At 38.2% G+C, this 12,542-nt stretch overlaps 1 protein-coding gene across 2 annotated transcripts in view; it reads left to right on the forward strand.

Annotated features, from left to right (window-relative positions):
• Positions 1-2,799: 2,799 nt before the first annotated feature.
• The window catches only part of LOC106090954 (catalase), a 32,299-nt gene continuing 22,556 nt past the window's right edge, over positions 2,800-12,542 (forward strand). Inside the window, exons 1-2 of one of the 2 annotated variants that reach the window (XM_013257324.2) lie at positions 2,800-2,886; positions 3,084-3,161. In XM_013257324.2, coding sequence (XP_013112778.2) covers positions 3,108-3,161 — 54 coding nt within the window. In that variant the 5' untranslated portion in view covers positions 2,800-2,886; positions 3,084-3,107. Of the gene's footprint in view, positions 2,958-3,083; positions 3,162-12,542 lie in introns of both variants that reach the window. The other variant, XM_059360226.1, reaches the window with a different exon arrangement.

Raw genomic sequence — 12,542 nt, forward strand, 5'->3', positions numbered from 1 at the left:
AATTCGCGACTGAAATCAACTAATTCCATCTTCTCTCTTTTTGTGCTATTCTTCAAGAGTACCGTTAGAATGAACCAATCACATGTACACTTTCGAGATGCTTAACCTCTTAAGAGTTAATGTATGCATATATAGTACCAAATGTTAGACTCACCACTGTGTAGCTATGTAAACTTCTCTATTAACCGGTGTCGCTCTGCGGAAAGTCGTTCGGAATCGGCAATAGAAAGGAGGTCCCATAGTTTGCCCCTGTTTCTTAATGGAATGTTCATGGGCAAATTTGCATTGTATTTTGTCATTGAGCTTTAACTTGTGTCAGACAGCACTCATTCATATGAGAGAAGTATCCCCGCTGTTCCTTAACGAAATGTTCATGGACAATTTTGCAAATTCGACAGTGGGACGCACATAACCGACTAAAGGTTGTCCAATTTTTTTTTGTGGAAAAAATTTCCGAAGATATTTCTTTCATTGGTTTGAAAAGGTTACCACATTTGATTTTTTTTTGGGTTTCTTGGCTAAAATGTTGCCATTTACATGTACAAAAATAATATGGCACTAACCCATTTATCAGCTGCTTACATGCATGTGTACACACAAATGTGAGAGTGTGGATCTTACTGTAATGCATGCATGTTTTGTAATTTCAACCAAAAACCTCCCCTTCAAAATTAATAAATAAAGAAGACATTCAAATATTTAAAAAGGAAATAATGCAACTTTTATTTGTAAAAATAATAAGATTTTGTAGAATTTTTACTGGTATAAGTTAAATAAGCACAACTTTCCGAAAGCCTTTGCCAGCAACTTCTACTTGTATCAACGTAATGTTGTTGTAATTGCATGTCCAAAAGCACAACACGATATTTTACAATCGTTATTACGTCGTATTAATTTATTGGAATAGCTTGTTTTGATAGAAACATTTATATTTTATTTCAGAAGTATATTTATTTATATTTATATACAAATACTTTCTTATTTATGCATCCACAAATACATACTTAGTTTTTTCCACCCCAAGTATGCACTCATGCAACAGCAATGTGGGCTCCAGAAAGTGGTCTTGGTATAAATCCGTGCAAGACAGAAGTAGTTCTTTTCAGCAGGAGATACAAGCTGACTACAGTGGAACCTGTCTCTTTGTTCCAGGTTCCTGTTCCATTTACAGAAAGTGCAAAATACCTGGGTGTTTTGCTGGACAGGAAATTGAACTTCAAATCCAACATTTTGGAAAGAGCAAGAAAGGCCACTCTTAACCTATACACCTGCAAGAGAGCCATTGGCGAAATTTGGGGATTTAGACCGCGTGTCATGCATTGGGTATATACTGCAGTTGTCAGACCTATAATGATATATGATGTTGTGGTCTAGTGGAAGGCGCTTGAAAAATTCACCTACTGCTCAAAACTTAACCGGATCCAAAGGATGGCTTTTTTGTGCATCACAGCCGCACTGAGGACGACACCATCTGATACACTGAATATAATGCTTCATCTTATGCCTCTGCACATTGTGGCTACCCAAATTGCAGCGACCACTGCCGTGAGGTTAAGGGAGCTTTCTCATTGGTCATGTGACGGCTACGGGCACTGTGTTATCCTTGATACAATATCTGATGTTGCAGGCAGTGTGGATTACTCCCTACCTGTGCCGCTTTTTGATAACAATTTCTGTACCACTATTCCTGATAGAACTGACTGGAACTGCGATATCCCTGGTAACAGAAGTTACATAAACTTTTATACGGATGGTTCCAAACTAAACGACCGGGTGGGCTTTGGGGTGTGCTCTAAAGATCTAGAACTGGTCATATCGAAAAGGTTACCCGACCACTGCAGTGGGTATCAAGCAGAGATCCTTGAAATTAAGGAAGTGGTGGAATGACTAAGATATAATGTCATTACGACGATTGGCATAAATATCTTCTCAGATAGCCGGGCAGCCATTAAATCCCTCTAGAACGTTGTCGATGATGGTCACTCTAAAGTGGGTGGCAAAGATGGTCACCCCCAAAAGTGGTTGGCGAAGATGGTCACCCCTAAAGTGGGCAACGCAAAAGGGGTTGGATGTGGTATGAACCGCATCCATTGAACACTAATTATTATTGCAGTCTGATCATAGACAGTAAAATTGATAATGTATTTGTAAATTTAGCATAGTATAAAAGCCCTCCAGGCCTTGATTCTTTCCTTTTTTGCTTGGACAACTTAACTAAACACGTAAGGTTAACCTTTATAACTTGTTAAATTTTTGTAAATTTTTTTCTTTATTTATTAGCGAATAAACATTACACAAACATTTGTCATCAATCATTTAAACAATCAATTGCCTTGTTATTTGTCTTGGGTGCCAACTAGGATTATATTACTGCCTTTTGATTGGTAACTTGTTTGGTTTATTCACTGCCGTCAGCCATAAGCAAAGAGGACAAACGTATTTCTGAACACAAAAACTCCCTTGACTGTCGCAGATCTCTCAACGAGATGGCTGAACAGTTCAAAATTCACATTCCAGAGATATCCCAGGGAAGCGTAAAGCGGATGAGCTTGCGAGACTAGGAACTACTCTACACATTCCAGGGACACTGGAATCTGTAGGTACGTCTCTAGCGACATTAGATGGTCACAAAGAGGGCGCTGTGAGCATTCCAAAACTATGTGACCTAATCTAGACTGGAAGAGGTGTACTGCTTTGCTGTCGACGAAAATGTACTAAAAAAGTACAAAAGTACAAACATTTCCATCCCTGGTTTCTACACAAAAAGTCGATTAATCGATTAGACGATTTTGGGGTCCCTGTTCCAACACTTTTCTACTTGTTTCTGGCTATATAAAAGGCTGGATAAATCAAAATCCACGATTTTATTTATTGTGCTCTCGTTAGGTTCGTAGTCCGTTCTAACTTTTCGTGTAGTGGGAACAATAGGATAACAATACAATAATATTACGAATTCAGTTAGTTAAAAAATCTAAAAATTTTAACGCGCATATTTAATCAATTTCTTTATTTTATTTTTGTATAAGGTTTTGTCAGTGGTTACCATATTTACGTGTTTCTTTTTTTAATTTTATTTTAAACAGAAAACAAGAAAATCAAACAGCAAAATGTCTCGCGATAGTGCCGCTAATCAATTGGTTGATTACAAAAACTCCTTGAGCGTGAGTACTTTTTTTCTTGTATTAACTTAATCTTCAATTTAAAAACTTTTTATATGAAAAATTATATTGTGTGTGTGTGTTTTTTTTTAATTACGAAAAGGTAAAAGTGTTCGTTTATATACTCAAAAGAAATAAATGACCGGCTTTTGTGCTCTCATCTGACCTATAGACTCGTCAAATTGTTTTGTGGAATAATAAATTGTCAATAGCCGCGTTTTTCTCTTTGCTAAATAACCATGCAACAATGCCACTCACACCACACCTTCCCCACAGAAGACCTCACAATTGCACATACAACAAGTAAATACAATAGTATAAGCAAGGGAAAGGTGTTGGGTTAATGGCAATCATAGAAAACAATTTTGTGATTGTTAGCAAGTAAAGAATAAAGAGAATAGGTCATTTCGACTTTGGGTAAGCGCTAAACTACTTAGATTTGGCTCTTCAAAGATATCATGGAAAAAATGAAGATTGCTCGATGGGGCTAAAGCGCAATTTGTGGGAAGTTGAAGAATTCAAAATCTTGATTAGGAAGGAAATTTGAATTGAAAGCTGTATTGGTTCTTGGAGTTTTAAAGTTGCTAAACATTTTAACCCTCCAACGGTTGAGTCATCCATTGCCTTTGCCGAAGTACAAGGTCCACAAGGTCTTGTACTTTTATATGGAATTTTACATGAAAACGCATTTTTTAAATTGAGTTTACGTGTTGAATGTCTGATTTCAACTTGTGGCTGTTGTTGTAGGAAGCAGTGTGTTGTGTTGCATCCATTCGTCTGTTAAATATCCATATCTAGGATCTCTGCGACCATGTTGGGGTGCATGCAGAGGGATCTGGTCTTAAACCTGGTAGGATTCGCTAGGCGGTTTAACAAGTGGCGTGTGTCTTGTGGTCTCAGGTTACAATTTGGACAGTTCGTGATACGATATATGTATATATTACAGTCGTACGATCGTGATACGATGTCAATACCGTCTGAATGTTGTGTCCTTGGTAAATTCCCCGTTTTACTCTACGTGGCTTCGACTACTTATCTCAAAAGATGGCTGGCGACCACACAGATTTTTCGTAAACCAACGTTTTTGGACTGGCGGGAGGGACGTGTTGGCGATGACCTCAAAAGACTTGGCATGACTGAACGTATCGAAGGCTTCCCAGGGACACGAGGACCGCCCTATCGCATGGCCTGGCCTGATTTAAACTACGGTTATGTGTGGTGATGTCGTGCAAAGCAGTCGTCATGCTATACAACCCACAGAATCCGTGCTGGTGCTTAGCAAATAGAAATTTTCCAACTAGACTCGCGAGGAGAAGTACCTGAGGCGTCTTGGCTACTAGCGACAGAAGGGAGATCGGTTTGTATGACTCTCTTTTATGCGGGCTTCAGGTAGCGGGACCACTCTGCCCATCTTCCAAATATCAGGTACTAAAAGAGTGTTCAAAGACAGTTTGAGGATAATTTTAAGGTACTCGACACCAGTTTAATACAGATTATTCAGCATCCGTGTAGAAATTCCGTCTGGGTTCAGCTCCTTGGACGACTTGGCGCTGCGTATGACATTTGTAACTTCATCCACGATGAATTGTGATGGCTGTCCACCGTCTCAGAGACCACAAATTCGACACATGGTTCTCCTTCTAGCTTTGTTACTCTCAGGATGCTCAATAAATTGACGGTTGATCAACCTGGCGCATTAACTCGGACAGAACTGCCAACTGACGGAATGCAGTCGTTGTATGGCTCGTATCAGGACAGTACGTACACGAAGGCCAGAACAATCCACCAACTCCACTCCATATGCGATACTTACGTAGCACATTGTAAACGTGACAGCTGTGCAAGCTGCTGGTATTGGACAGCTTTGTCTCCTGGATCGGCACTGGCCTGATTGGGGCTGGGATGTTTCTGTTGAGAATTCTAAGGGGTCACATAGCCAAGTATCTGCTGCCAATGGAGGTTGTTGTTGTAGCCACATTTTCATGTGGAGGTGGTTATTTAAAGGCGCCCGCCTTGTCATATCGAGCATCATAAGGATTCAGTATTTGTGCAAGCGCCTTTCACTAAGACTCTGCACTCCGACTCCAACTTCCGTTGCAGTTATTCCGTGTGGAACATTTCACTTTGCGCCAAACTTTGGACGCGCCCGGTAGCTCGCAGCTAAGCTTCTCGTGACAGCAATGAACACTTCATAGATGTGGTGCTCACAGCTATCCCGTGCTGGGACCAATGTAGGTGTTCTGTTGTAGCGAAGGATTTCTTTCCATACACCTAAAAATGTTTCCACGGTATACACTCACGCTTACGAGCCAAAAAAATATTCACGCACGCCTTTTATATTTTTACTCACGTTCACGCACGATCACGAGACAAATTGTACTCACGCACGATATGCTTGATCATGCACAAACCTTTTATACCCTTCAATACAGTCCTCTGTGTTGATGTATCTCTATTGGTCTCTGTTTTAAATGGCGGACTTAAGCCGTTAATACATAAAGCTCCCTAGCAAAGTTGGTTCAAGATTTTTACTTGTTTTAAAATTAATTGGCGAGAAAAATGCGATTTAAAAAAATATTTTTTATATAAAACGAAAACTTAATTTTTGGAGAGCGTCCTCTATAAGGGACGATATGCGGGAAGTGCGCTCAATACCGGGCAATCTGCTTGATTCTCATCATAATTTGAGAGCGCACATTCTTAGGATTTGTTTCCACCAGCCGCAAAAGTAAAAATATTGGTCCTCTTAACGTACCATGAGTTCTAAGTTAGTTGTCCTTGTTTTGATTTACCTGCCACTTTTGCTTTTTAGACTTTTTTTCCCATTTTTGTTAGTAAACAATATCTCTAAAGTTGAAACTCTATCAAAATTAAATAGGATAACTGTAAATTGTGATATATTCTAACTTATTTTCTGTATAGTTTTTCAAAATACTCATATAAATGAACACGTAGCGGAAGAAATAAAAACGTCCGATAAAAAGGACATTAAGCACTAATGGGTTCAAGCTCCTTAATGGTTCTTAGCTCCCTCTTAAAGGTGCTTGATCATGCACGAGCCTTTATACATATCTCTGTCGTTCTCTTCAGTTAATTCCGCTATTAAGAGATCTTTCGAAAGGTTCTCAATTATGTTTTTAGAATAGAAATGCTTGATCATGTACTAGCCTTTTTATACTCTTTAACAAGGTAACAAAGTGTGACCAAGCTTAACTCTTTGGTGAGTAACTTTTCGTTCATAAGTTGGTTTCTGAATATACAAATTAAGCGCTCATCATTCATTTTTCAATCTATGGGCAATCGCTCTTTCGCTGTTATTTGGCGGATATGGAGTTTTCTCTTTGTAATATATGTACTCTCTCTTCATTTCTCCTACCAATCGTTTTGATTTGAAGCTTTCTCTTTGATCTAGGTGTGATTGGGAAGCTATACGAATTCGTTTTAAATTAAAATATCTTCAAATGTTGTCTTTGCTTTGCCTTTTTATCATTTTATGAAGTTGCATTGTTGTTTTCCAATCCAATGGTACAATACAGAGGTTCTCACAACTAGTACATATGTGGTTGTTATCAATACGATGTCAAAATTGTTTGTGTGTTCTTAAAAAACAAACAAACAACAACACCTTGGGGGTTATAATTTTCAAACTAAGGGGACAATACATACATATGTATGTATGTATGTATGTATGACACATCCAGAATACCGTTTGTGACTTATAAAACAGCAAAAGAAGAGAGACAGCAATCATTTATTGACTGAAGGGATATGTTAATAAACACAATTAATGAATTCCATGTTTATGCATAAGATAATGGTGCATAAAGTTCACAATAAGCATTTATTTTGTTTTGGCATTTGTCTGGAAGGCCTTAGAAATGGCAGCAGTGGTGTTTATTGGAAATTTTTAAAGTTTCTTGCTTTTTTTTTTTGAATAGAGATTGTGTACGTACAAACATAAATACCCCGCTTAGAAGGTGTTTATTTAATCTTAAAGTAAATAAAATTAAAATCTAAATTTTTGATTGGACATTTTTTAAAAAAATATGAAACAAAGTCAAAGGTAGATTATTAATCAAATTGGCTCTCTTATCTTGAAGCAGGGGGGGTTTGGACAATGCAGTTTAAAATTAAAAAAGTTGGATGGAAACACCATTCTGTATTTCAAAATTGAATTTCACAACGTTAAGTTTTTTTTATCACCTTTCTGTTGTCTCTGATTAATACAACTGCAAACCAGAGTTTACTATTTAAGATTAATGCAAATTGGATCACGAACATTCCATGGCGGAACAGGGGGCAAACTTCCGACTTTAGCTCAATGATAAGAGTAAAGTAAATTTAATTTCACCACCAGCCACCTTTCGGGTTGTACTTCACTTAGTTACCTATAGGCCAGCACATTTTTTTAAGTTTCCTCCAATCTCTGACTAATACAATTACACGATGATAGTAAAGTTAACTTAATTTCATCACAAACAAATATTTAATTTTGCCTCTCTGGTTTTACCCCACAAGTTGCCTATAGGCTTGAATTGTCTCTTTGGTTAGGGGGTGAGTGGCATTTTGATGACTCTGTTATCATATGACAAAGCTTCAATAAATTTAATTTTTTCTCACTTTACCCTGCAATGAATAGCATAACATAGTGAATGGTGCAATAACCCAAGTGTACAAGTAAACAAAACTAAAGCAAATACTAAAATTGCCAACATTTAATAATTAGTTTTTTTTTCTGGAAGCAGAATCAGTGCTGAAAAATGAGACTTCCTAAATGCAAAAAGATTATATTCTTCATTTTGTATTTTAATTTTTATTTACTAAACATATTTTAGTTTTAACGCTTTATTGCCGGTTGCCTTAAGATAAAGAGTGTTATCGTTCCAACTGCAATAGATTAGACCTTTGGAAAATATTAAACTACTCCACCATTATCTGCAGCTGGGCAGCAAGAGTCTCTTTACGCCAAGAAGATTACTAAACGCAGTTGGAGATTAATTATTAAGGAAAACAAATATGGCAATGCATGTGTGTTGGGGAAAAAATGGCTTTTGAACTTTGCACGTACGGTCCATTGGACAATGTTAAAATGGGTTAATGGGTGTGGCATTTCTTTTAGAAAAATTAGAAAGCATGTTCCTAGGCTATACATTTTTTGAATTTTTAATCAACTTCTTGTCACTCCGGTACGACATTACTGATGGAAATCCATTCCCAAATACTGAAAAAAAACATGATCCTAGGCAAGACATTTTTGGACTTTTTAATCAACTTCTTACCACTCAGATACGAAAATGCTGATGAACTTGCTCAAAGCCACTCCTTCAAGTTCTGTAAATCGCGCCCTGTGCCATATCTGCACCAAAATTAACATTTTTTACAGTCGTCTTCCTATGCAATTTACGAAATCCATGCTTATGGTCACAACACAATGATATTGTCTTTGTTTAAGTATATCTATTGTTTGTTATTGTTGTTTTCGTAGCCACATTTGCAGGTGAAGGTGGCGATACTCGTCAAGCTTTTATAGGCGAGCAAGCTCGTTTCGGTCTATACGACCGTTCGCTGCGGGAACATGATGGTCATTGGCTATTTAAAGGCGCATTATGGGCGGAAATAAAAAAAAACGCCAAAATTATATTAAAATTTCGCTTATGAAATTGCATTAAGCAGGTATTGGTCTCTGATCGATATATATTGACGGTAAGTCTGGCTTATATCTGTCCAAAATTCTGAAACATGAGAATTACCCAATTTTTTTTTTTACATTAAACTTTACAAATTCTTAGAAATTTATGTCATTTTGACACAAATTTAAATGAATGCAATTCTGATACTCCTTTGCTTTCTAGTTAATCTAGAATTTTTACAAAATTTTGGATTTAAAATGGATTTAAAAACAATTTGATATACTTTTCCTGTAATAGCTTAGCGTCAGCGACCGTTAACTAAAATTTAAGTTAGATATCTTCAGCAAAGTCCTTTTTATTATATAGCAACGATTTTTTGCACTTTTTTGCGTTTTGGCTGATATAGCCATTTTTCTGATTTAACAGCTTCAAAAATATGTCCATTCGTCTTTAATAACATCACATCAGGGGTATCCACTTGAAATTTTGCACAGATCCTTTTTGAGTGAGCAATTCATGGAAAATTGATTATGTGCCTTGTCCATTTATATTTAAGTATGGTTCCCATATAAGCCTATGTTGCGATTTTACTTCTTGACCCATAAAATTCAAAGTTTTATTAGAAATTGGGCATTTAATGCAAAATTATGACTTCCAACACGTTAAATAACTAATAGCTACCGAAATCATTTGAAGTGCGAGCTAAAAAAGACTTTCATGCGGCAAATTTTGCAATTTAAGGCAATCAGTGTATCAGGCAGGCATACCTAAATCTGTACCGATTGCAACGAAATTTAATATGCCTTGTTAGAGGTGCAAAAAACTTCTGCGTGGCAAATCTCGTCAAAATCGCTATTATCAAACTGTCGAAGGCGAATAAGTTACAGAACACCACGATATGTGAAATTCGCCTTCGACTACGACTGCTGTCGATTTTCGCCTTCGACAACGGAACTAAGGGTTATTGTGATAAAATTTCATCAAAATCGGAGCACATTTGTGGGTTTTATCGAATTACGGCACATTTTCCTATTTCCACCCATAACAATAACTCGAGCATCATAGGCACTTAGTATTTATGCAACAGCCGGTGCCGCCTGGCCTCTAACTGAAACTCTTCGCTCGATAGCGCTGATTGGCCGCGATTGCCCTTAAAGCTACTCCGAATGGAGCATTTCACTAGAATAAACTAAGGCCAATCGTCGTTATATCTTGGTCATTCCATCACTTTAATTGCAAGGATATTGATACACACTGCAGTCGGGTTACCTTCTCGATATGACCACTTCTAGTTTTTCAGAGTACACTCCATACCTCACCTGGTCGTGGTAGTTCCACCGTAGCGCGAATCCTGGCGAGAACATCAGAAAAATTTTCAGCGGTGGTTATACCTTCCTAATGCTAGCGACATTTGTAGGGTACTATGCCATTTGAATCGTGCTAAGTTCGGCCGGGCCGAATTTTATATGCCCTCCACCATGGATCGCATTTGTCAAGTTCTTTGTCCGGTATCTCTTTATAGACAAAAAAAGGTTAATGGATAAGAATTGCTGCGATATTGGAGCTACGTCAGGTTATAAACCGATTTGGGTCATAATTTGCTTAGTATATCCTACTGTGCAAAATTTCAACCAAATCGGATAAGAGGGAGATCGGTTTGCATGGGAGCTACATTAGGGTATGGACCGATTCAGACTATATGGCACGTATATTAGAGGGCATGGAAGAAGTCACATTGCAAAATTTCAGCTAAATCGGATAAGAATTACGCCCTCTAGAGGCTCAAGAAGTAAAATCGAGAGAACAGTGTATATGGTGTATAAAATCGAGAGAACAGGTTTTAGACTGATTCGAACCATACTTGGCACGGGATAGCTATGAGCACCACACAGGCTGGAACATTAAGGTCCGATCACGAGAAGCTTAGCTGCTCTCTATGCGGAGTAGCTGCAACGGGACTCGCGGAAAATCAGCGGTATCGAGCGGAGTGAGAGGCCGGAGGGTACCGGCGCTTGCACAAATACTGAGTGCCTTTGATGCTCGATATGACAAGGTGGGTTATTGGCGCCTTTAAATAACCAATGGCCACCTTGTTCCCACGGCGATTGGTCCTTTGGACCGGAACGAGCTTGCTCACATACAGGAGCTTGACGACGATCGCCACCTCCACATGATACAAGAACAACAACATTAAACGTCATAAACGACGTCATAGTACGAAATTTCAGTCAATCGGATAAGAATTACGCCCTCTAGAGGCTCAAGAATTAAAATCGGGAGCTAGGTTTATATGGGAGCTATATCAGGTTTTGGACCGAATCAGACCATATTTGGCACATATTATTAGAGGGCACAGAAGAAGTCACTGTGCAAAATTTCTGCTACATCGGAAAAGAATTACGCCCTCTAGAGGCTCAAGAAATAAAATCGGAAGCTCGGTTTACATATATATATCAGGTTTTAGATCGATTCGAACCATAGACGTCATAGAACATAATTTCAGCCAAATCGGATAAGAATTGCCTCCTCTAGAGGCTTAAAAAGTCAAATCGGGAGGTCGGTTTATGTGGGAGCTATATCAGGTTTTGGGCCGATTTGAACCATATTTCGCAAGTAAGTTGGAGGTCATTGTGCGAAATTTCAGCAAATTCAGAAAAGAACCATACTTTGTATTAAATGTCATAGACGTCATAGAACATAATTTCAGCCAAATCGGATAAAAATTGCCTCCTCTAGAGGCTTAAAAAGTCAAATCGGGAGGTCGGTTTATGTGGGAGCTATATCTGGTTTTGGGCCGATTTGAACCATATTTCGCAAGTAAGTTGGAGGTCGTTGTGCGAAATTTCAGCAAATTCAGAAAAGAAACAAGTCAAATCGGGAGGTTGGTTTATATGGGAGCTATATCTAAATATGGACCGATATGACCCATTTACAATCCCAACCGACCAACACTAATAAAAAGTATTTGTTCAAAATTTCAAGCACCTAGTTTTACTCCTTCGAAAGGCAGACAGGCGGACGGACATGGCTAGATCGAGTTAAAATGTCAATGTCGAGTTAATGGCCAAGAATATATATACTTTATGGGGTCTTAGACCAATATTTTGAGGTGTTACAAACGGAATAGCGAAGTTAGTATACCCCCATCCTATGTGGAGGGTGTGGCAAAGTACCACAAATGTCGCCAGAATTAGGAGGGGATAACCACCGCTGAAACATTTTCTGATGTTCTTGCCAGGATTCGAACACAGGCGTTCAGCGTCATAGGCGGACATGCTAAACCCTACGCTACGGTGACCTCCATTATAATGAGACCCCTTTTTCATTGAGCTTAAACTTGAATCGTCCAGCACTCAGCAAGCAAGTTTGCCCCTGTTCCTTAATGGAATGTTCATGGGAAAAATTGCATTTTCATAACTATTATTGAGAAATCTTTAATTTTAACTTTTTCCAAGATTTTTTACACCACTAATTTGTGTCATGCCACTTTTTAGTTTAGTTTTTGTTAGTGGTTGTTCGGTCAGTACAATTTCATAGTCTAAACCCAAGCAAAGAGTTAAGAGTTTGCGTCAATTTGTTTTCATACATTTCTGGCGGGAAACAAGAAACCGCTGACGCTAGCGTCAGAGGCCGGCGACATGAGCTTCCAATATGAAATGCATGTAAAACAACTTGACGTTGACTCTTGACTCTTTGATTGGGTTTAAATTTTTACTTGCGCCGTATTTCCGTTGGTAGCATTTTCATTAATTCT

Source organism: Stomoxys calcitrans, chromosome 1 (assembly GCF_963082655.1).
Source record: "Stomoxys calcitrans chromosome 1, idStoCalc2.1, whole genome shotgun sequence".
Classification (NCBI taxonomy): domain Eukaryota; kingdom Metazoa; phylum Arthropoda; class Insecta; order Diptera; family Muscidae; genus Stomoxys; species Stomoxys calcitrans.